Source organism: Aplidium turbinatum, chromosome 4 (assembly GCF_918807975.1).
Source record: "Aplidium turbinatum chromosome 4, kaAplTurb1.1, whole genome shotgun sequence".
In the NCBI taxonomy this organism is placed as follows: domain Eukaryota; kingdom Metazoa; phylum Chordata; class Ascidiacea; order Aplousobranchia; family Polyclinidae; genus Aplidium; species Aplidium turbinatum.
In genome coordinates, this window is record NC_137475.1 from 39,491,432 (window position 1) to 39,517,263 (window position 25,832).

At 36.5% G+C, this 25,832-nt stretch overlaps 1 protein-coding gene across 1 annotated transcript; it reads right to left on the reverse strand.

The window, feature by feature from the left end:
* Positions 1–3,193: 3,193 nt before the first annotated feature.
* On the reverse strand, positions 3,194–7,386 carry LOC145769152 (zinc finger BED domain-containing protein 5-like). The gene is made up of 3 exons (XM_082580743.1): positions 7,363–7,386; positions 4,614–5,145; positions 3,194–3,258 (listed from the first exon to the last, which is right to left on the reverse strand). Exons 1-3 carry the CDS (start codon positions 7,384–7,386, stop codon positions 3,194–3,196), a joined length of 621 nt encoding a protein of 206 aa, XP_082436869.1.
* Between the last annotated feature and the right edge of the window lie 18,446 nt (positions 7,387–25,832).

A 25,832-nucleotide genomic window follows, 5' to 3' on the forward strand; every position in this document is an offset into this window, starting at 1 on the left:
CCGCTGTCATATGACTGTTTCAACCAGGGATATCTAGAGAAGGGGATACGAAGGCTCGCAGCGATTGCCTTATTCTCATGACACTACCAGGGCGGTAGTTTGTAGTGCTTTTAACATGTGGTTCTTTTTTAAATCGTAGAAAGTTTTGTAGTGCAGCTGGTACAATGAGCTACAGAAGACAGTTAGCAAATGTTACGTAGAGTATATGTAAAGAATACTTGTTTACAAAGACAGTTGAAAAGTTACCAGTAAGCTGTTTTTTATAACAAAGCCTTTGCAGGAGGCTAGATGTAAAGCAAGTATATGGGTAGTTGAATTCAAGCAACCACAAGCATGCTGTGAATATCCAGGCCTGATGTTAATAGTGCAATGCAAGTTATCATAACAAGATTTATTAAACTACTATCGGTGCCAATTGTCATTTTACGATAAACAAAAGCCCTTCTATTGTCAGACGTAATAAAAGCCTTCGTATCCCCTTCTTTAGATATCCCTGGTTTCAACTTGCGCATTATTATAGCTTAGCTCAACTGGCAGTGGCTTACGGCAAACAAAAAGATTCATAAAAAGCTGAATGATGCAAAATTATCTAAATTCAGGTAAAATACAAAGTTGCCACATCAAAAAACAAAATATTTTTGAGAGCAAAATTCTGAAAAATGCTAAATACAGTAGGCTACATTAAAAAATTCCACATAGCCTACTGTTAAATTTTTATGCTAAACGCTTTAAAAAAGCCAGATTTCTGAACTTTGGTATTAAAAATGCTAATATAGCAACTGCCAGAAGTTACTGCCAGACCCGAGGCTACCAAACAAAGATTGACAGATTTGATGATTGCAGGCTGCAGCAGCTTCGACAAATATACAATGAAAGTTAAACATAACCTTGTGACAAAAGTCATTGTTTTGTTATGTTTGAAAAAAAGTTGTTTTGTTATGTTTAAACAAAAAAAATTGTTTCGAAGCATCTGCTCATAACCTACCTAGCTGTAAATTATTGCAGCAACATCTTGAGCACATCAGTGGTGGAAGAAGATCCGAAAATGATGTCTGTCTGTCTACATGTATGAGTTCATTGAAAAAAAAATCTTTAAACCATCAGGACGCATTAGCTCAAAAAATTGCAACCAAAAAATGCCTAACTAACAGAACGTGGTAAACTGAATCAAATCATGACTCGTAACATAAAATAAAATGATACCACAACTGAACTGGTACCATAACTCAAACAAAGCGTGATGAACTGACTGAAAGATGCCACGACTCAATGACTGAATAAAATTATAAGAATGAAATTCAACGCTAGACGCGTTGGTTTTAGAGAAGACCCAGTACAAACGCACTGTGGCATGCAGCAGATACAAAACGTTGAAAAACGTAAAACTACATGTATATGTATCAAACTACCGATGGCAAGAATGCGCAAATTATTAGTTAACGTTCCAAATTCCTAAGAAGCACGCAAATACTTAGCTAGCGTTTCAAATTCCTAATCATGACACATTTGACATATGGCGAAACTACAGGGACTAAAGGCCTCAGGGTTTTCACGACATCAGTAGGCCTAAGACACAAGGGAACACAATAATGATGCAAAGAAAAAGCCGCAGGAACTACACCTCATTGCAATACAGGCCACCGTAGCAGTCCAGAAGTGACTGCCAGACCAGACGTAACGAAAGCTGCTAAGCCGGTCAGCAAAAGTAGGCTATACATAGGCAAAAATTTTGGAACAAAGTAAAATTAACTTTTTGCTTTCAAACTAATGCATAATTTTTCAGTTTAAATTAAAATTAAAATTTAATTAAATTTAATCAATGTTTAAGATGCTGATGCTGAGCTTGCTGGCCGTAATGCCCTCGTAATGCGAGTGTGGTGCCACTGAACAGACCGCAGATCATGTCATCTACCACTGCCTAACCCATCGGCCTCCACACGGTGCGCATGGTCTGAGGATCCTAAACAATGAGACTGCTGAGTGGCTGAAGATTTCCTGCCCTCCAATCTAGCCTGGAAAGATCTGCTCATACGCCATCATCATCAATGTTTAAGATTGTCAATGTAACTTTTTGAGGGGTTAGAAATGTAATTACGGTATTCAAAAAAATCTATTTGACAACTCTGGTTACTCTTGGACTGCCGTAATTTCTGGATCGCTACACCTGTGTGACAGTCCCTATTGTTGAGTAAAAAATGGATGTGAGAGGTTGAGGTGGATGGATGTACAAGTAGGTCTACGCTAAAAAATTAGGTGCATTTTAGCAAGCTTTAGCACAAACTACATTATCACTGCAGCAGCCTAAACTAAGGCAAGAAATTTCTCTGACTTTATTCCTAAGTAGACATGAAATTCCCGATCCACAGACAAATTTCCTAAAAATGAGAACACTGTTGTACCAGGTGGAAAGTCACTTTAACATAACAAATTTCTGCCACAGCCATTGAAACCTCGAACCAATCAGAACATGTTAAGTTATAAAAGGCTGCCGTCCAATTTGTGACCTTTTTAGCACTCAGCCAGAGAGTTGTTTTTTGATTGGAACTTTGTTGATGGTACTGCTATTTTGCATTCATTTTGCTTTGTTTGGTACAGTAATTACAGAAGAAAAAAGAGTAATGGCAGGTGTGGGTATCAAACCTAGGTCATCGAAATGACTACCGGACTTTTCAGCCCTAACCGCTGAGCTAAGCTGACGGAGAAAGCATCACATAATTTGCTTTGTACGCTATAATTTGCTTTTCGCGCTTTTCACGTTACCACCGCCGCTTGCGGGGTAGTCTCTCGCTAGCTACAACCTCCAAATTTTCAAAACCGCTTTTCAGATTGCAGCAATCAGCAAATATTAGACCGAGGCCCAAACACCTTTTCCAAATCAATTTGAAAACTTTCTGACTGTCTGCACTACCTTTGCTGTAAATTCTCTTCTGGTGAGTCTGGTATGACCAGTGAAACATCAATGGAATCGGGAAGTAATACTCTAGCGCCATGTGACAAATAAAAGTTCAAAAAAGCAACTGCTAGATAGAGATAGTAAGTTTTGCTGTTCAAGAAATTTTAAGATGCTCAAGATTTGTTAAATGACCATGCTAAACGACAGCAATGAAAGTTTGTAGCCTACAACTTTTATATTCATAACATTGTCGATGAAGGGAGTCCGAAAATAAATTGGTACCGGGCCCGAAAAATCCTGTCAACAGCCCTGCCTCCATGACCTTGATAAACAACTGGTGTTCAAAATGGCTATCTCTTCCAATCCTGTAGTAAAATGATTACCATTGTGATTGTGATGCAGGATGAAGCAGGATGAACAGGTACAGGAACAGAGGAAGGCTATAGCTGCATGTGTAATGACCAACCTACTTTTCTCAACAAAGCTTTTTAGCTCTGCCAGGCGTAGCCTATATCATACATCACCAAAACGCAACGGCTTTTTCTGCTGGTCGATAAACTGTAAGAGAATAGGCAACGAGCGGCAATCCATGAAAAGTTATTTTTGAGTGGTGATTAAAATACAGTAATGCGACAAAAAAAAATTCAAAAAACATTTGAAAAAATGGACTTGATGAAACTTTCAGATTTTGGTCTAATTTTTAGTGCAGAAATAGGAATAGCAATCTTCTTACCTGTGCCATTTCAGTTTTTGAGTTTGAACAAATATTAGCCTGTTTAGGCTATTTTGAAATTCGTGTTTCGGGTAGCCTAATATTCTTGGTTAGGAAAATCATTGAACTAGACTAAATTCTTATTTTACTGTTTGGTGGCTGAAGTGGTTATTTTACCACCAGAAAGATGAAGTGGGCCCGGTACCCAGAAGGGGCTCCAGTACTTTACCATCTGACGGCTCAAATGGCTGTTTTAACCTCTGATGGCAATTCCTTTAGATCTGATTATGAAGATCTTGATACCTAATGTTTGAAGTCGTGTGGAACTTTTTAAATCCGGGCTCTTTAAATATTCCGGGCCTGGGTCCAAAAGTACCACCTAGACGCCCCTGTCAACGCCCCTGCATGGAGGCTATAGGCTACTGAAATTCTTATAACTAAACGCGAAACATTGTCCATTGCACTTCCATTCAAACTGTTAACTCATCACATTCACACGTTTAATATTTTTTGCTTGTCAAAATTTTTTAACTAAAACCAAAGTCCTTGGATATTTGTTGTATACATATAGGATAGGCTTGACCCTTATAAATTGATTATGTGTTTTGAATGTTTTTGTTCCACAATTTATTTTCATAACACTGGTGTTTATTATTTGTATATTAAGCTTATTTTGAAAAAAGAGTATGACAAAAATGCCACAACAAACGTTTCTTTTTCTAGAAATGCTTTTTCAAAAACAATAACCAGCGATCGCAATTTCTCGTTGCAGAAATAAGCCTTAGATTTATCACTACAACAGTCTAAGGCAGTGGTTCTTAACCTTTTTTCTATCAAGCCCCCCTTCAATAATGGTCATGAGCCTCGCGCCCCCCTAGATTTTAAATAAGTATCATACCAAAAAAATTGCATTTTTGTCTGTTTATTGTACACATCAGTGAGATACTTGACACTGCTTCTTAGCGACTAGATTTTTAATGCGAGGTTTAACTCCAAAGAATGAACAACGTAAGTCTCCTTCAACTCTCAGCCTGTTTCTGTACTTGGTCTTGATAGCAACGAGAGCAGAAAATGCAGCTTCACAAAGATACGTGGATCCAAACATTGTTAGCATTCGAAGAGCCCGAGTTGCGATAAGAGGGTAAACAGGAAGGTAATTGGCCCAGAACGTCTCAAGTTTCAGTTCTTTGAAGTCTTTTTTAGCTGTGGAGTTGAACTTCATCTTAAGAAACTCCTCTTGTCCTTCTTCGAAAATATCAACTACTTCGCGTTGAAACGGGTTTCTGATGAACTTCCAGGTTTCACGCTTCTCATCCAGATCTGGAAAGTATTTGATGAACTCCGCTTTCAATTCATTAAAGTGGATTTCTATTTGTTTCTTCAATTCAGACTCAAAGTTACCATCTTTGAGATCAGAATCCAAGTTACTGAAGCTCGCTGGATTTCCTTGTTCAATTCGACTCTTCCAGAGGTCAAGTTTAGCTATAAAAGTTCGAATGATGTCATGATGCTTAATGATGTTGATGTTTTTCCCTTGATGCTAAAGGTTGAGAGTATTCAATGCTTCGCAGATAAATACAAATAAATACAATAAAATACAAAATATGACAAACAGCATAGGTCCTAGGACATTAAAGTAATTAAAAAAAATTGAAATTGTTGTATAGCTCGCGCCCCCCCTGAGAGGCTTCACGCCCCCCTGGGGGGGCGCGCCCCCCTGGTTAAGAACCACTGGTCTAAGGTTATATATAGGCTAACACATAAATAATGAATTCCAGACAGTGAAGAGATTCCTAATAAATTATAATTTATTAATAACTATTAACCTTTGTCTTTCGGGCTTTTCTGCAATGTTTTCATAAGATGATATTAGGCCAAGTGGGTCGACAAGATTTTGGCTGGGGAGATCAAATGTTTTGTTATTATTTTTACAACTTGCGTCAGTGACTTCATTTATTCATAATATATGACGACACTCCGGACTTCGCTGAAAGGGGCCGACGGCGACAGACACCCATGAACTTAATTATATTTAATAGTATAAGAAGGAGTTGGGGCTTCCAGCATCTATCGTGTAGGTCAACAACTTTCTCTTATAAAAATAGTTTTGCTCATTTAAATACCGTACCGGTACCAGAAGGAAATTTTATTCTTTATCAAACAAATGAAAATGGTAAAAAAGTACTTTCCAACAGCAGCAATTCGTTGATTCTTTTACAGCAACTCAAGGACGCAGTGCTTCTAGCGTTGGTGGTGGACTGGTGGTTTTAAGAAAGTTTACAACCAGTAGGCCTAGATTAAAATTGTTATCAATTGCCAGAGGCCTCACCAGCTTATGTAATAAAAACTTGTTTCATTCTTGCAAGCAAAATCTAGAATTATATACCCTTGTGTTTCAAATAATTATAGGCTATATTTGATTATTATTCTATTTTTAACATAGCTTAGCTTAACTCTGACGTCAAAAATTTGATGTTTTTCTGTTGGTAATGATGAACTTTCATATTCGTTTTTTGCGTTTGCTGCAGTTACAGCAGCCTACTGGATGGTTTGGAGGCTCTACAAAGTAATACCTAGTGTGAGAACCCTCAAAGTAGTGGTGTAACGTGCTATTTTTGGATGTTCATTTTTTTTTCAGAAAAGTTTAGTCTATTTGTGTTTAAGAAAAGCTTTGGGTGCGGTTCAACCGAGTCAGCTCCAGATTTTGTTAATTCTTGTTTTTTTTCCGAATACAAGTAGGCTAGACTATGCAGTTTACTAAAAAAGTAAACATCCGAAAAAATGATCACGCTACGACACTGCCCAAAGCCACTTAGGATTTAACAACCTGCAAACAGCAATATATACTAGTCTATATTATAGTCTATGCAAACGGAAACGGTTGTAGAAATTTTTATAACAAAAACACAAGAAAAATAAAAACGCCTATTATCCAAAGCAACAAGTTGGATAAGATCTTTAGAAAAGTTTATCAAGGATTTTTGTAACTGGAGTAGCATAATAGCTCATGTATTCATGTCACATTCTTTTGTGAATGCTTCTTTTCCTGTGTTTAAATCTGATGATTTAGATGAGAAATTGGAGGTTTGGTCTCATAAACTTTGCTGTTTTAATCTAGGATTCTACCGAAACCCGCAATAGAAATTAATGACATAAACTAAGGTAGGCAATGCGTCACAAATAAGAGCATACAATAACGCAACAGTTATCCGAATTTTAGCAATTTATTAGCACAGATACCACCAGCGGATGCTGCAATTCCTGTATAAATTATATCGGAATGCTGTTCCATTTTAAGGGCCTTTAAAATTTATGTTAGCTAGCCCCGTACTACTAGAAATAGACAAACGCTCAATGCCATCTAGACAAGCTTTTTATTAGGCTACAGTCATATGGCACATCATCGCCATTTGACAAGTTGTTTACCAGATTAACTTGACTGGACAAGATTATTGGTGTCTAAAAAGATTAAAACGTGATTTCAAATCAAACTGTGGAAATTTGCGGTTGAGGGTGTTTGTATAAATCGCCATGCGTAAGTGAAAAAGACTTGTGAATGTTAAAAGATTTTAAATCATTTGCCAATCAATTTTACAGATTAGTGTTAGCTAAAAACTCATTAACAACCAACAGAACTAATCCTACTCTAGCTTGAACAATTAAGTAAGTTCAGTCACTCCGAGCGAGAAGTCCAGTGAATACGATGCACAGACAAAACACAATGCAGATCTCTTTATATTTTCAAAGCCTTATTTACCGTTTTCTGGTCAGAGTGCGGCATGTTGAAATACACTTTGCTTGTCAAACTATGGTGATCCCTTGAAGCTTAAACTTTATGAACTAAACAACCGGTTTCCTTGCCTTTCTTCTCGTTCCATCTAAATTCTTTAGCAATATGTAAACTTGAACTCGATATAATAAACATATGACTTGGCAATCGATTTGAATTGCATGTTGTTTATATCACGTTTTAGATTAAAGTACTTATTTATCAAAATGTAATCTACTAAAACTAATGTATTAAAAAATTAATCACAAAGATATAATATTAAATGTATTTAACAATATTAAGTCAACGTGAGATAAACTATTCAGCAAACGTTCAAAAAATATAGCTCTTGTTTTCACTATTACTGCTACAAATTGTAGCCTACTACTGTATTTGATTTGCAGCACTGATGATGAAAGCAGTAGGCTAGGGCTAGGCGATAGGCTACCAGTCTAAAAGTTTACAAAACTTATGTATCGTTTTCATTTCTGTATTCTGGCCGCCGTTAGGCTACATTGTCATTCGCATTGACCAAGCCTTCAAACAATTTTGCTCCTAATTTTGAACTAAATTCTTGAAAGTTTACTAAAGCCTTATCTTCTCACTCCCTGAAGACCAGTAACTGAGCACGGGACCAGTGGCGTAGCCAGAAATTTTTTTTGGGGGGGGCCAAATATTTGATGAATTGAAGAGAACGACAAAATGTTTGATTTAAGACAACTCCACCTGATGTGCAGTGGCGCATCCTGGTGGGTTAAGCAAGGGAAGAATTAAAGCTGGTGGGGGGTTAGAGAGTGCCGAAGGCACGCGTATTCTAGGGGGGTCCGGGGGCATGCTCCCCCGGAAATTTTTTCCAAAATTACACTTAAATAATGGATTATAACGCTTTCTGGAAACACTTTCAGGGTAATATTTATATGAAACTTATTAGCAGATAAACAGCTATTAACTTATTAAAGGTAGCTCTTATCTACACACAAACGGGCAAAAACTGCGGCTAAAGTTAGAGAACACAAAAAACTCAGCTACACAAAACCTTACAGAGTAAGCGATTTTGAAATTGCTTCCACAGATTAGTTAAAAGAAGCGTAAATCGCGTAAACTTTGCGCGATATACAATTTTCAAAATGTATTGGTGTCTTTCTGTGTGTCTAAAACAAGTCCTGGGGGGTGTTAATAGCCAGATGTCTTGGAAAACAATATAAATTTATACAAATTATATTATATTTTCAACAAAGGGTTCAACTTCGGAATCCAAACTTTGAAAATTTGGGGGGGGCCATGGCCCCGTTCGCCCCCCCCTGGCTACGCCTATGCACGGGACTTACCTTCACCTTTACAATGCTAGTAGAGAGGTAACGTACAACCTACCCCACGGTTAAAAAGACGATATAGACTGCACGAGTGCAATCAGAAGAAGATACGTTTGAAATGAGTAAGTTGATGATGATGAGGAGATCGGCAACCAGTGGGACGCTTTACCAGTGGGACACTATCATTTTCTTGAACCGTGGTGAATGTAAATGACTGAAATTTTGCGTGTGGAACCGAGATACTGGTCAATGTTGTTTAGCGTAGTTTGGTGGCAAAATTTTTTGTAGTTCAAAAATGACATCAAAAAGAGATTTTCGCTTATTAAAGTAAACAAGAGTGGTCAGACTTTTTGTATTTTTGGTTTAACAGTCCCTTTGTAGAAAATAGTTTTCAGATTGAGTTAATCCTCATAACTTGTACTTCCATTAAGCAAAAACTGCAAAGTTATGTTTTTCAAGTTTTGGATTGAGAGGCAAAAATATTTCAAAACGAGGTTCAAGTACCGGTGAGACATTTTGTTCAAGGACATGTGGGACATTTAAACAACCCCATTGTGTATTTTGTTTTGTTTTCAGTAGTGTTTTTTGTAAATTTGAAAGTTTTACTGAGTCAATCCATTAAAACTATTTTTTTCAACGTTTCTTTATTGTAAAGCAGGGGTCACCAAACTACGGCACGCGGGCCGGAACCGGCCCGCGAATTGATTTTATCTAGCCCGCCACTTGCTGCGAAAACTACAACTGTTAAGGAAAAAAGTTACCAAACTTTTTGTAAAGGACTGACGTTGCTGTTGAGCTACACGGCAGCACCACCAGGCAGTCTACACGTTGGTTTTCTGTTTTTATCATTAGGCCACCACAAATGGGGACAGCCTAGGCCGAATGTAAAGATGTAATGTTTTTTCATGAGCACGATGCCCTCTAGTGTATCACAGCAGGGGATAACTTTTCTAGCAACCTTTCGATTTTCATCACAACTTTGCTATTCCACCGCTGACTTTGTTATTTATTTTGCTCAATTCAAGCCAATGGAGATTCTAAATAGTTGTATATTTTTTCACAATTTGCATCCGGCCCGCAGCTGTTAATCTCGCAGCAATCCGGCCCTCAGAGAAAAAAGTTTGGTGACCCCTGATGTAAAGTGTCGAACAGTGCCTTGTAATACAAAAATGCATGCATGAAAGCGATGAAAAATATCAATTTTTTATTTCCAAGTAGTTTCTTGCTGCACTAAATGCATTTCTGAAGTGTCCCACTACTCCCTTATATTAGGCACGAATGGGACACTTTATTGCGGCATTTCAAACTAAAAATAAACATTAATATATTAAACTTTTTTGTTGAAATGTTTTGAAGATGTGAGTAAAAGATGGAATTTTATGAAAAATGTTGTTTGGTACACATTGTTCAGTAATTTTTTGAGTTATTAAAGAAACAGTTATTTTTGTCCCACTGGTTCCTGACCTCCTCCTAATGAACTGATCAAAATAAAAGAGGAAGATGTGATGTAGTGATTCTTGATTGAGAAAAGAAGGTCTTGAGAAGAATAGATTGTTAAGTAAACGTGATATGAGTTATGAAGAAGGGTGATGGATTGTTCTCATTGTCGCATGCCTGTGGGTCTGGATGCACATTCACGGTTGTTTACAACGCCTTGAAAGCAAGTTATGCATTTCGCAACACTGAGGCTTATTATTCGATAAATAACCTTATCACCATCGTAATCAAACGCTTTTAATCCGAAGTAAGCAACCATGAAACTCATTATCATTTTCTTTCCTAACATAAACTTCAAGTTGATTTCTTTGGTATTCTCCACAAGTAGGTTAAATTGGTGTTTATTCGCTTATCATTCGCTTCGCACGATCTGCTGTAATTTATCTTTCAATGAAGACATGCTTGTGAGCATTAATTCTCTTTACAATGCCACTTCTTCCCACAATCAAGATAAAGTCATACAGAAACCTTTTTGTGAGCGTAACATTAAGATTTGAAGCTGCTGGGTATCAACAAAACATAATCTTCTCCAAAACAAGCTTATCTACCTGGCGAGAATCGGCACGTGCATCACATAAGTCAAGATGTTTCTAATGTCAAACAATCCTGCTAATAAAAGTTCTAAGGTGTTAGAAACGATATTTTCATACCTGAGCAAGTGCTCAGGATACCATTGCAAAGCAGGCCTATATGGGAATATCGAGTATGTGCTGCAAGATACGGTATTGACATCCTGTACAAAACTTAAATGAATTTATATTGTGTTTCCTAATCCAGTTTGAACTTGGCAAAACAAGAGTTATTTGTGCCCTCAGAACCCACCTCCTACTGCAACTTGCATGAATTGTAAATATAAATATAGGAGATTACTTGAGCATTAAGATTACCTTACATCTTAACTGCCAAACGTTGTTTTCCATTTTCAAGAAAGCATATTCAGGAACACAGCAAATCTAAAGCCTGTTAAGCCTATTTATGTATCCCAAGACAAAAGTCACATTTCATGCGGAAAAGCCGTTGCAGACAACAAAAAAAGCTGTCGTAGTGCACCACATAGTCGGCTGTACTCAGAATTGCTCTGATGTTTGTGTTGGTAGGTCTTGCCAGTGCCAGTTTATGAAGAAAAACCGATTAAAAAGGCATGTTTTGCACAAGATGCTCAATTCTTCTGAGATCAATTTAGCACGAAAAATTTTCCTCGCTAAAATGTTAAGTCATCTTAAATGAATGTTGATTGTTGAACAACCTCTGGGCAACTAGAAACCTGCTGACCGCGAAAGAAATCCTAGATTTGAGCATTAATTTAAACAACATAAATTAAACGTAAATTTTACCTTGATTTGAATTTTACCTTGTCAAAAACGAAGATAAACAAAATTAGAAGCTTTTGAACTTTTTCTAACCAGCAAAAGTTGCCGTTTTTACATTGTTTCATCGTTTTGTGCGCTGAAGTGGTGGGTGCGGTCATACATATTACAGTATCCTGTATAATTTCGTTTTGAAGGCTATGTGTGATATCACACGTTCACTCAGTGCTAAGGTTTCCAGCTTTTACAAGATTCCTTCCGTTGTAAAATGTTATATTGGGATATTACCTCCTTGTAATTACAGTACAAGCCATTAATACTTTTCGAACAAGATCTAACACTTTCAAGAAACAAACAAGGTTCTTGTAGCAATTCATCAATTCTATGACCGCAAAACAGCGTCAGTGGAAGTTAGTATGAGGGTGGGAGGTGCTGGTGAATCATTTGCAACTTTACAACAGTCAATTTATTGTGAAATGTACTCATAGAGATTTATTGTCAAAAGCATTTGAACAGTTAACAAAAGGCGGTTTATTTAGTGGATAACCTTATTTTTTTCGACAATTCATCCCATCCGTTTACGATGACTCAATTACAGCGACTTAACTATAAGCTGTGAGCAGTGACGTATTGAAAAAAGGGAGTGGGGGTAAAAGACTTCCATTCAGCTTATCATCTTCATGTCAAAATCTTATCATTTATTATAGCATTTTTACATAGACTTTCTTGTACTTTGCCATCACATCAATTTATATTCTTTCAGACCAACGCACAGAAGATGCGTTTTTATATATTCCTGACATGGCCACCTGGAGATGCGGCCTGATTTGTCACATTTTGCAGATTTTGACTACCGCTACTGCTAGTGTTTGACTGACATTTTCTTCTGAGAAGTTCTTACTTTTTGCTGTCTCTTTATGATACAAAAGCTTTTCATTTTCTTGGGAAGCAGTAGCAAATGAGAAAAAATAAGTTGAAAAATGCTCAATCAGACTGTTGACTAAAATCTTCGAAATCAAATTGTCTTTGTTTTTCAACATCTGATGATGTTTAAAACTATTGTGTCATCTGGGAAAAACAGTAAAGAAGGCGAAAAAATATAATTTTTGGAAAAATTCATTTAAACAGTCACCCAAAGTTGGCAAAATCTGGAAATTTCTGCAAAATGTGACAAATCAGGCCTTATCTTTAGCAGTCAAGTTCCTGATTATTTCACCAAGGAATTTAAGTTGTAACACAAACAAACGTAAATCCCCCTTCCAACTTTTCATGACATATTTTTATTCTCGTTTTATCAGCATCATATTGCTCAAGTCTCGTATTGTGACTTGACAAGTAACCTACTGTGACTTGACAGGTATTATATGCCTACAGTAGTGTTGACAGAGGGGTCCAGGAAGTGCTTTTGGACATCGGGCCCGAGATGATTTTAGGGGCCAGGATCCTTTCAAAGGGGCCCAGAAACTCGATGAAACCACCCCTTATTCTTTGTATATAGTGCGTTTCTTAGATGTGTCTTGATTTAGTGTTCGAGGATCTCATTGATACCGAAACTAAAATATCCTCTCAACGACCCTGTATGCCTATGATGTTATAAGTTATTGTAAGTTATGACCATTAGGCTAAATAGGTTGCATTAATATTATCGCCGCGTACAACCCAATAACAGGATTCGCTTTTCTGGTGTAGCCTACATTAGCTCAACTATAACAAAGTGTTTGGCGATCATACAAATCTATTCCAACGTTTCGTCAATCAGACATGACGGACTTTTTCGAGAGGTAAGAAACATCATGTTGTTGTAAAACAAATAAACATGCAAAATAAGATGTAATATTGAAAGAATTCATATTTGAAACACTTCGAGTCCAAATTCCAAGATTGGAAAACATAGGGATGCGAAACTTCATCCGCTTTTGGCTTATCCGCAACACTAGAAGGGTTACGTTTTTTTCTAATTTACAAAATAGTTTACTTTTTATGGGTTATATAAGAAGAGTTAAGTTGGTTTTAAAGTAATTTAAGGTTTTTAGTAGAAAGCAAGCCTGCAGTAAAGCATAAAAAAATGTCAAATTGGCAATTGACCCTTCTAATGTTGAAGGAACAACGGAGTTGCGCGTCCCGTAGGAAAACAGAAGTTCAGCTTAGTTTTTCTTTATTTCAGATTACCACAACGAAGAACAATGCCAAACATAGCACAGGTCTAAAAACAGGTAGAAGCGCCAAAGCGCGAACGTTATAACCTGCTGATACCAAACAGATTAATGAGTTTACAATTTGGCACGGTTGCAACACCTGGAAAAAATTTCAAAAATTAAATGTTGAAAGCTAAATTAAAGAAATTCAATTAATTAAAATAAAAATTAGATAAAATGTTAAATTAAAGAAATTTAAATGTGATCAATCAATCACCAAAAAGAAACTTAAAATGAAGCAGAGAGAAAGAGTGACCAGCATGAGTCATAAAGAATCAAAGTCTGCGGATTAAATTGCTCCACTGCACAGTTTGCAATCAGCATGGAACCAATTTAAATACTTTAAGTAAGAATAATTGAAGTCCTGGAAATAAAATACCATCATTTGGATTCATTTCATGATGATTTTGATTGATAAACCAAAGATAACAGAAAACAGAAAACAGAAAATATCCGTTTTCTGTTATCTCTTTCAACTAAGAATCGTAGTATTGTCTGGTATTATTTTGTGACCTGGCATGCTTGCAAAAAGCAGATTTATCGGGGCAATAAAATTTAAAAGCCCTTTGATGGACCATGGACAAAGCAAATATTTATGAGAAAACCGGCAAGGTAAAAGTTAAGACCCGAAGTAGCAAATAGCTTGCTAGGGGGTTTGAAAGGTCTGGCTTAAAATATGTTGATATACTTTGTATTGCTTCGATCGCTTTTGTGTGTTATGTGATTCAACAGTGGTTATTTGTACAAAACACACTGTTTGTATTTGACTAAATTCATCAAACTAAAACAACTAGATTTCTGTAGGAGTTTGAGTTGCAAGGATTGTCTGAAAAAAACTTATATTGCAATTTATGTTTTTCACGACTACTGAGGACTTTTAATAATTTACTATGTTACAAATTATCAAGGAATAAATTTTTGTTTATCAGGTTTCCTACCTGGGATTTATGGACTCATTGGAGTTTATGGAAAGTTTTGAGGGGATCCATACATGCATTGGTTTTAGGACTTCGTGTTCTGCCATGCTATAAAGACGGGCAATCATTACCTCGTTCATCTCCTCTCAAGAAGTCAGTCGTGTCTGATTGACGAACCATCTGAATAAATGCGAATTACCACCTACATTTGGTGATACTTTTGTTTATTTTACGCTTGAAAAACGTGTCATGTTATTGCATATTATTATCAGTTTGCAGCGGTATAAGTAAGTGTTACGCAGAAATTATTCAAAGCCTTTAATAATCACTTATGTACAGTTCAGTGATAGTGCAAATTTATATAGATTTGTGTTTTGCTTCCAGGGACCAGGCCTACATTTGATGCTGATCAAAACGTTTTCATATCTTCATCTATTTGTTTCGTTGTTTTTATTTTTGTATTTATATTCCAGCAATGGTAAACTGAATTGGTGGTATGAAGTCATGTGCTAGAGAAGCCTCTAATGTGAGAATCATGATTGTTCAAGTTTGACGATAAAACCAAACTGGCTTTCATGGTAGTTTGTCTGCCGATTAAATGTAATTCAAGCATTTGTGACCTGCAAAAAAGAAACTAGTTGCAACGTTAATCTGATGAAATTGAAAATAAAAGCAACAATAAACAGGATGGTTTATTGCTGCACTGACGATTCGCGCACCATGAATATGCGTATTCTCTCAGCGATTAACATACAAAATAAAAATACAAAGTTATATAGGCTACTGCAGTAAATTTTATTTTATATGTTATTCGCTCTGAGGATGCACAATTGCACATTGTCATGGTGTGCGAAACGTCAGTGAAGCAATGTGTCAACCTGTTTGTCAGCCTCATTTCATTTTCTGTTTGTTGTTACTTTTACTTTCACTTTCATCAAGTGAACGTTACAACTAGTGCCAGAAACGATAATTGTCTTGATGAACACCTCAGCTTTTCAGTATTCAGAAAAGAAACTGTTGCAGAATTAAAGTCACACTTAAAACAACGTTAGTGATGTCATTCTTTCCAAACAACTATCAGGAGTTAAATTAAAGATATGGACTCTAAAAAATGTGATAGCCTCCCGACTTTAGGTTTAATCTTTTTTCTGCACATGCTTGATGGTTTTCCAAGTGACGTAACGCAAGCCAAGCACTTGATCAAACCAAACGCTTTCCTGCGGTATGCTACTAATCCGGTAGTTTTTGAAATTGTTTAACAACATTCGTTTACATTTCTTTATCTGTCAGCTTTTTTTTGTCAGTCTATGAAATTCAATGTCACAACAACATATGAATAGCCAGTTCTGTTTGGATGGAATGTCAAAAAACCATTTGCGGGTTTCGTTGACATTTCAACGGAATTTATTGAAATAAAATATCCTAATTTGATTAGTAAACACAATTTGCGGCTTTGTACAAGACAAAAAAGATTAAAAGAAATGTCAACGCCATCCAACATCGCACGACATCCAAACGTTTTAAAGCTGCATTATTGAAATGCTATCAAAACACTCAGCAGTCCCAGCTGATGAGAGTGACTTGTGATATTATTTTGAAAACAGTATGGGCTCATCGTTTGCTAGGTATACGTGCGTTTAGTTTGCTGTCACAGGACAGTCAAAGGCAGTGACCAACTAATAGCTATAAAGTCTAATAATATTGAAGAGCATCTTTTCTTAATTAATTTCCAATAATTCCCGTCAGTCAAGCAGCTTATAGGCTGCTTATCATAATGTCACATAAAATGTATGCAGTGACCCAGATCCCAACTATACGGCAGGTATTATCAGCTGAACGAACAAACCATTTGATAATTCGAAGGCACTTTTCAAGGGTAAAGTACTTCCACAATCAATCTGAAATTTTTTTTCTGTTGAATATTAATTTATGCTAAAGCAGTTTATCATTATTAAGTTTCGTATTAAAACGTAAAGGAAGATAAATTAGCTTCAAAAATCGTTCATAAAAATGCAAGACCAATAACCTGTCAGAACAAAGTGTCTTTTTGCCCTTTTCAAAGAAAAAGACAGGATTATTTATCATAAGCATTAAGAAAGAGACCTTGTACAAATCATACTCTCTGAAAATCAGGATTATAATGTAATTCAGTCGTTAAGTGGAAAGTCTTGCTGCAATCAAATATCCCCAATGGAACACCAAGGTTATTGTTACGCAAAGAATACGAGAGTTTGGTTTAATCGATGTAGAAAATCAATCCTAAGCCTACTAGAATTTTTTAACTGAATTTTCCTGGTTTAAACAGTCACCTGCATGCAATCTTCAGTGAAATCTAATTGTGATGTTAAATTATTTTTAATAAACGCGTAGTCAGCATAAGCCAAAGAAGGACTTTTCATCTGAAACATTAGGTGCAAGAATAGACCACTCTACTACATTCATCAACCGTTGGTAAACGAATAAAAAAGAAACAGTTTACCAAATGTTTGAAATGTAATATCAACCTTTAAATGACGTTTTTTCTTTGGAAAAGATAATTCATCATGAACTTCATAAAGCATGAATAAATAAAGAGCAATTGGAGAACCAATACGTAGACAAGTGCTCACTCAGCGTTTTTGTGTAAATCTCTACGAGCGATGAAATGATTACAATGGCAATGTAATCTATTCTGATTACTCCTCTATACCAAGGTCAAGATTAGGCCTTTCCAATATTTCTAAGCACTCGACCCTATTACTAAAATTGGAAAGAACACAGCAGCATACGCGTATAACAATAACATCAATTCCATGTTTTATTTCCGACCATCAAAGCGAAAGATGTTACTAGCCATCAGGACTGTTGAGAGCGTGCTCGATACCGAAATGATTCATTAAATGCAAAGATTTGTCGCGGTCGCAAAATCGTATGTTTAAGTGCAGGATAGGCTGAGTAATGTTTTTAATTTTAAAAATGTGATGTTACAATTTGTAGAACTGGAAGACATAGAAACCATAGACCAGATCGGTAAAAGAAACATGTAAGCATGAAATTGCAATAGGTGGGCTATTCACTATGCAGCCAACATTTAAGTTGAATCGCAGGGTACCATGGAGTGGTAAGAAATCATCCACACCAGATGCAAGCAAAGCATATCAATTTTAGTTCAAAAAGATTGTGTGGTAAACGGCGATTTAGTCAGCCTCCGTGGTTAACCGGTTAAAGTGATCGATTAAATTCAAAAGAACGTGCAGTGAGCTCAAAGATTTTGACTAACCTGCTAACCTTTAATTTGAAACCAAGTATTTTTAAAGTCTAAGAGCCATACACAGTATTTTGTGACAGCTAAAAAAAGCATGCATTTCGTATTACAACAACACTTCCTCAAGCAATGTGTTTTAAAACCACAGAAGACTACCTCCTGTGAAGCAAACTCAGTCTGCAATTGCAAAAAAAATTATCTTTTTAATTTAGTAAAAAATTGCTCCAATCCAAATGAAACCGTGATGGAAAGAGTCTGCTTTGCTGATCAAGCGTACAGAAATGTGAAGTGGTTTAAAATCTTTCTCAATTGCTTTCCACTTCCGAGTATGAATCATATGACAGAAGGTCCCCATAATTCTTTTTGAAGCATAAAAACAAAAACACAGAAGACCTACTCATTAGCTTCTAACGACGCTTTAAAATGTGACAAGAAAGGTTTAACTTACAAAGGGTGTCGACTTGTCAGCAAAGCTGTGGTTGAGGTTCATTCGGTGAAAGCGGAGGTCGGATTTTTTCATTTGATCACCTAAGCACATTACAAACAAGGACGTTTTGTTTTAACTTGGCTGTAAGGCACTTTGTTAAAATATCTTTACAAACAAAGCTGCAAGCTTTATTTGATTATCGTGACTTAAAATCTGACTTTGTCGACACTTACTGATGTCGTTCAGCTGATGGCATAAAGCCACGTTAGGGGTCATTTGGGACTTCCAGATGCTGTTTGTTGTTGATTGCAGAAAATTAGATTGCATCACGAAAGAGTTAGTGACGTATTACAGCAGGCACGTGACAGCAGCCATGTCATAGCCATTTTTAAAGTTCTCCCCGAGGAAGTGAAATTCTTTCGCCTATTTGCCAATGTCGAGTAAGCTTTAGCAATGTTAGCAGATGTCGTATCATCACTCTCTCATAAGTTAAAACTTATCAAATCCTTCACCTCCCACCCAGCAAACCGCCCCTTTTTGCACTGATTCAATATCTGCAGACGTTGCTTCTATGTAAAAAGGTTACATTTCTAGCAGAGTTATGGGATGGTTATTTTGCCGGGGTAGCACGTTTCAGTTTCTGTTTAAATATTTGAGCAATTACTACGGTAACTCTTGATAAATACCTTATCAAGCAGACACTTGTGTTGGTTTTACCACGTGAAAGCCCTGAGTTGGCAACTTAGGAAATAACAAAACAAAGTTATCAAAAACTATCGACGAAACGACCATGCTGTTGTTACTTGTGAGAATTTGATAATATATGATGATAAAAGATAATGTCGTCACGCTGTATTTGTAGTTGCTCTTCATGATCTGATAATCTTGAGCGATTGTCTTATATTTTGTGCTGTTGTTGTGGCCATATACAAAGCAGTGAGCACCCGTTTTTGATTTCTATTATTATTCTACGTCTGTGGTTCTACGTCTGTGGTTTATTCTTCTTCTACGTCTTCTACACTCCAAGCTATTGCTTTAAAAAAAAAAAAGAAAAAAAAAGGAAAATTTGTCTTTTACTGTATTTACCTCATCTTGAAACCAAACTACAAACTTTCACACATACTCTCTACCAAAGCTATAGGCTACTATTCTAATTGTTTACTAAATTAGTCAAGCTTCAGGAATGAAAATCGGGAATAATAAAAAAGTGCAAACAGGCAGAGCTCTGCGTGATACAGCCTAGTGAGCCTACCAACCTAATCGCAGAAATCACTTGGAGTAAACTGGAACGAGTTGCTTGCCATATTTCTTTGTCTAACAAAACGCATTTCTATCATTTTCCAGTCAGATGTTATGCACGCAATTCCCTGATAAAGTCTTGTGTGGACATAACTTCATAGAACTTCAAGTCTTCTAAACCAACACTACGTACCAGTTCAAGATGCGCAGTTTCTGCGGGCTTGCCAATAAAGTGTGAAAGATTAAATACACCAAAACATGAAGCAACCCACGTTATTATACCGAAACCTAATACAATTTTGTTGAAAATGTATGCAAAACATAATTGTCGCTTTGGTACGGACCGGTGTAACGGTCCAGGAGTTACTGCGGTCTGAAAGTTACCGTAACTTCTGGACCGCGTATACGCAGTCTGAAAGTTACTGCCAGTCCAGAAGTTACTAAAACAGAGGTTTCGTGGTAAGAATATTTATCCTTGGGATTCATCTTTCGCATACTTGCAGAGGGTTTAATCTACTGACCAAGTGAAGTTTCAGACCATTTACAAGTTTTCCCAAAAGAATTTCGAAAAAGCACACCCACTTACAATAGCAGTAACTTTTGGACTGCTTCTGCTGCGTCTGGAAGTTACTGTCAGTCCAAAAGTTACCAGCGGTGCCCGGCGTTTTCACAATCGATAGAAAAGCGAAAATTGTTTCAACTAAGTGTAATGAATTCATTGCTCTCAAACTAATGCAAGCTTTTCAGTTAACATTACAAAATACTTATAATTATTAATCTGACCTTTTGAGAGGTTAAAAATTCAATTATTTTTCAAAACAAAATAAAATAAAATTTAAATGAAATATTTGGCAACTCTTGTAACTTTTGGCATGCAGTAACTCTTGGACCGCTACACCGGCAGCAAATGCCTCACAGTCCGATGGTTACTGACTCCTGCTCTTAACAATGTAGGCAATTTAAAAAAATTGCCATATTTCGCTAACTGAGAAATTCAACGTATCTACATAATATCTACCTCATTGTTTGCGTCCCAAATACAATGTTTGATTAGAAAAAAAAGCAAATGAGTTCGGGACGGGCAAGGTCAGGCTGCTTTAAAATGGATGATTGACTGCTTGGTCGCTTCGGGAAAAACAACTCAGAAGAGAGAAACAACCGTCAGAGAAAATCACCCCAAGAAACGCTTTGCAACGTCAGAGCAGATCAGTAACGCAGTTTAGTCGAAATGTCTGCACGACAAAGCGATTGAAAAATACTTTAGATTTTTCGAGATTTGTTTAATACTCACTACTTTTGAAACGTTGTTGTTCTTGTAATTAGTTATAATTGAGCAGATAAAAAAGTAATCTTAGCCGTCTAAAACAATATGTAGACATGCTTTGAAAACAAAGAGTTCAAAGATATTCAAAGATAGCCTGCAACCTCTTCAAGCTAATCCAGTTAGCCCATTGACATTTGCGGCCAAGGCAATAAGCCGAAGTTATTTACAACCGTGCTATGACTTTTGAATCAATGTTTAGTACAAAACAATAAAATAAAAGTGAGTTGCAAAGTATTATCTCACAAAATAATAATGAAGTAAAGCGTATGAAGAAGCAGTTTGGTCAACTTGCTTTATGGGTACTTAAAGATTCAGACTTTGATCGTATGCAGTAAAGTTATTAAGTAAGTACAACACTGGTATGATTAACGTAAAACTTCAATAAGGGTGGTGGATTTTTAATTTTTTTCTCTATATTATCGAGAATACCAACTTTCAGTGACCTGACAGAAATGTCAAGCTGAGAAAAGCACTGCAACTATAAAAGGATCGGGTGCTAATTTTCACGGCCAGTTTGTCTTGTCTGGTTGCTCGGTAGGTGGTATCTACTGTATAGCAAGCAAAAACACATTTTTTTATGATGTTTTCTTTGTGTAGGCTACTTAGCAAATTCAACAGACACAAACGGATATTTGTGGTTCGTTTGAAAGGGGGAAAACTATCACGAAGAAATTGATCAGACAGGTTTTCCTTTAGTCATAATTGGATGACCGAGGTTTATTATGCTAGCTTTGTGAAAAAGTTTATATGAGCGATACGTGGTTTTTCAAGTTTGCAGGCAATATGTACGAAAGGCTACTTTAGCAAACTTTTTTATGTTGAATCAAAAATGGGCACTGTCGTAGTATATAAGTTTCTATTGCATTCGTACCTCCTGACATTTGCAAAAAGTGTCAAACCAGTACCAGTATTTATCGCAGGTGTACAAGCCTTGTCAATCACTTAACAAACAGTTTATCAGCCTCATTGTTTTCATATCGCAAGAGATACGTCCCAACTATTCACAGTTAAAATCAAGTTCATACTTCAAAACGGTGCAAATGGTGTGATGGCGCAGCGGATAAGGCGTTGGCTTTGCAATTATGCGAACCTGGTTCGACACCCAGCTTAAGCTGGTTGTTGAAAAGCATCACTCACCTCTATCCAAGGTGTAATATATTAGGTGGGCATAGTTGCTGAAGAAAAAGCGGCCGAGAGAAAGGAACTGATCACCCTACTCTCGTTAGTGCCGATGGCTGAGTATAATGAGAACCTCATTTTCTCATTCCTCAAAGCTCAATAACTGAGTATGAGACCTTTATCTTACTTCAAAATGACACATTAAAGAATCAGTTATGAAATATCTAAAGTCATGAGTTGCCTGAAATTATGGAATTGTTCTAACTGGATTAGGCTCTTGAGGAAATACTGTACAGTACAATAAGTAACATGATACAATAATAAACGTAACTGTTTGTTTTTACTTTTAGCCAACTGACTAAAACCACTCCCGAAAAGCGTTTACGATCTTTTAGGAATTGATTGAATAGAAACAGAATCAATATTTCTAAACCATAAATAAAATCAATTCGATGTCTTTAAAATTATGAGCTTTCCAGTACAATCCATTATCGTAAACTGTTTGGAATAAAAACTTGCTGCAAATTGATATGGCATTTGATTTTATTGACTTATCCTTCAGAAAGTGATTTACCGACTTCCATTGCAGCTCTGAAATCTCTCTTAGGGTGGCTTTCCTTCAGAGTTTGTTTTAGTAGAGCTTGTATCTCTATGACACTTCCATTTTGCATTGTAAAAGCTGAAATGTACCAGGAAAAATATGCTTGACACTTGAGCAGTCGAAAGCCCCAACCGTGTGGCGATGGGATTAATGCGTAACTTGATCGGCGAAAGCTGCTACGTTCAAAAAAGCATGCTCATCCGCCATATTGAAAAAGTTTTTTAACCCTAATTTGCCCAGTTTTGTACCCTGTCAGGAAATTATCAGCAAACCCGTCCGACGTTGAATCAACGTAAAAATGACGGATTTTGTTGTTTGGCGAGAAACGCATTGTCGACGTAACAAGTCATTCGCGTCTCGAAAGACAAGATGGATGTGGTGATCAGTTTTAGAACAAGTCGGGTTTTCAATGTCCGCCGTCCAGTATGCATTGCTTTATAACAGGGACGTGCATTTCTTGATTCCTCTGGGTTAAGTTGTAATTGAGTATAGATTAATAATAACATTAATAAGATACATGAGAAAGTTAAGTGGACTTCACTGACCCTTCTTGGTGCACCCAGGCTTACGCATGGTGGCTAAAGATTTCGACTCAGTAGCCGGAAGGCAAGGAAGCCAATCTGAGTGTCCACTTTTAAGTATATCATTATGTGTTTTGCCAATCAATGGGTGTCAAGCCGACGTCCTTCTGAGAGTTGTGCAAGAGATTTCAGTAAGTTCACTGTTCTGCGACGCTTCTTTGTCGTTAAATGTTTTTTGTTAGTATTACTTCAGTCGAAATCACGTTACAATTCCATAAACTAAACTTGATACGTTAAAGAAATCACTGTTTTCTTCAAGCAAAACCTTTTCGAGCAAAAAGAAATGCAATGGTTGTTAGTAGGCTATGTTGTTGAGAAAAAAATTTCACAACAAATGGTTTCAAAAATCGTGGCAGAACATCAGTTTAAGATTTAGGCTTGCAGCTTTTGATTTTAATATTATGTAACCACCTATTTAGAATAGAATTTTTATGCGTGTTGATAAAATCGGAGTTTGCTTTGTTTGTTTGTTTTACGTATTTTTCACCTTTTTATTTTACATGTGCTGGCTGAAGATGCTATTACTATCGCGAAATCGATTCTTAATAAATTACACTAAGAGGTTAGATTGTTGTGCAAATGCCAGCATTTGATGAATGCAAAATAGCAGTAGATTCTTTTAAGCATTCAAATAGTTCTTATCCTTTATATTGAGAGTAGAAAAACGTTGTGCCTATGTGCCTATTTTCATGAAAAATGAGAGAAAATTTAAGCTGATTTGAGGAACACAAACCTGCAGTTATTGTGGTACCGTACAATAATGATTTTTCATGTTTTTTCGGCAAACAGAAAATAGCAATTATTTCCCAAGCACATTTATTTTTGTTACACTGTGTAATGCTTTGGTTGTAATTTTCCATCATTGAGCAACCAGCATCCCAAATTATTCTTGTTTATGGTTGCAATACTGCGTGAATTAATTGAAACTGACATTTAGTAATCCGTGTTTGTTTAGTCTTGGTTAAACTGTTTCACGTCACAGCAGAGACGGACATTGTATTAGCATGGCGTAATCATAGCTTTAACGGTCATTTGGTCTCATTAAAATAACTCTAACACGAATTTTTGTCAAATAGGTGTTTATAAGGAGTCGTGTTTGTTGTCCCTTCTCAATAAGGCGCTCGTATAATTTTTAGATTACTGTACTTTCGTGAGGAAGATTACGTACAATATGTGTGAAGTGTTTCATCACTCAAATATTGCATGCATTTATGAGCACAGAGATCTCTTCTCAGTTAAATTAACCATGAGTAGACTGTGGAACAAATTTTGACCGTTCGTTTTCTCCCTTTTTGTTGATCACTGTTCTGAAACTGAACCGTCATAAAATTGCTTCCACATGTCAGAACATAATATGACTGCGTCTGTGACAACTGACAAGAGAGGAATTAATGACACGTTTTAGAGTGGACACACAGATTAGATTCCTTGCCTTCATGTTCACTTAATTTAAATTTTTAACCGTCAGATAGATGCCTGGATATAAAAAAAGCATTGTCACTGGTGGTTTGTATTCAGTTTTAACTTTTTATCTATTAATATTTGCAAAATAAATCAATTTTGTGATGAAAGCATTCTGCCACCTTCAGTTCTTCTCCTTGTACTTTTGGACTCACCCTTTCAACACCACGCCTAGACTACACTTGCTTACATGTTTATCAGTTGATTGTAAAAAAAGAACATTGAATGTGGATCTAGTCATAGTTTCTGACTAGTGTAGAGGAACTACTTTAACACAAATCACTTAAGTAAACTGTAATCCGTCAGTGAAGCAACAAGGCAGGTGGTTGTAGCTAATCTGCCTAGGACATGTTTTGGTGCTGCCACACCAAGGAGACACAAACGCACCCTCGAAATAAGGACACCATCTTTGATATTTTACAAAGTAGAATTGTTTAGATAAGAGTTTGTTTTCTTTAATTCTACTCCTAAAGTTTTCTTTGTTTGAAAGGGAAAAAAACTCAACATACACCATCTGAAGAATAGTGAACTCTGTGCAGTGCAGTTTTTCTCGTTTTGCACTGGCTTGACTTGCACGACAATGCCCTACACAGGCGATTATATCTTTAGTTTCAAGGATGTGGGATTGTGGGTGGACAGGGTGGTGTAGAAGTTTTGTAAACTTCGATAGAATATGACCCATTCCATCTGCAAGATTACATCTTAATTATTATGTCTCATGACATAAATTATCTTAAAACTAAAAAGAAACCATGTTTTTGTTGGTGACAGCATATAAACAATCATGTTCATGTAGTCGGAGATTTCCAGATAAGGTTGTTGAGTGTCGATTAGGTTTTAAGACAGTTCTTCGTTTTATTATTGGGTTATGTCTTTTTAGTCAGATGATTGAACGGATGGCCAATATCTGACTCTTTAGGCCATGTTTCACGCAAGTTCAGCAAGCTGAGAAGTTTTTTTTTCGGTGTATCTAGCCTACTTTTATCTAAGAACCAAAAAAACAAAGTACCTTGACAAACTATTTGGAATAAGGTTGAGCATTATAACAATATGTGGTACATATTTACTAATAGTTTTAACAGTCTAACGTTTTCGGCTTAACTTAAGCCCTCGTCAGGAATCCGAAAATATTTATAGAAATGAGGATTAGATGATGAGGACTTCTCTCTCTGTAGGTGTTATAGCTGATACAGCCCTCGATGTACAATGATGTTCCAGTTTGATCGATCTCGT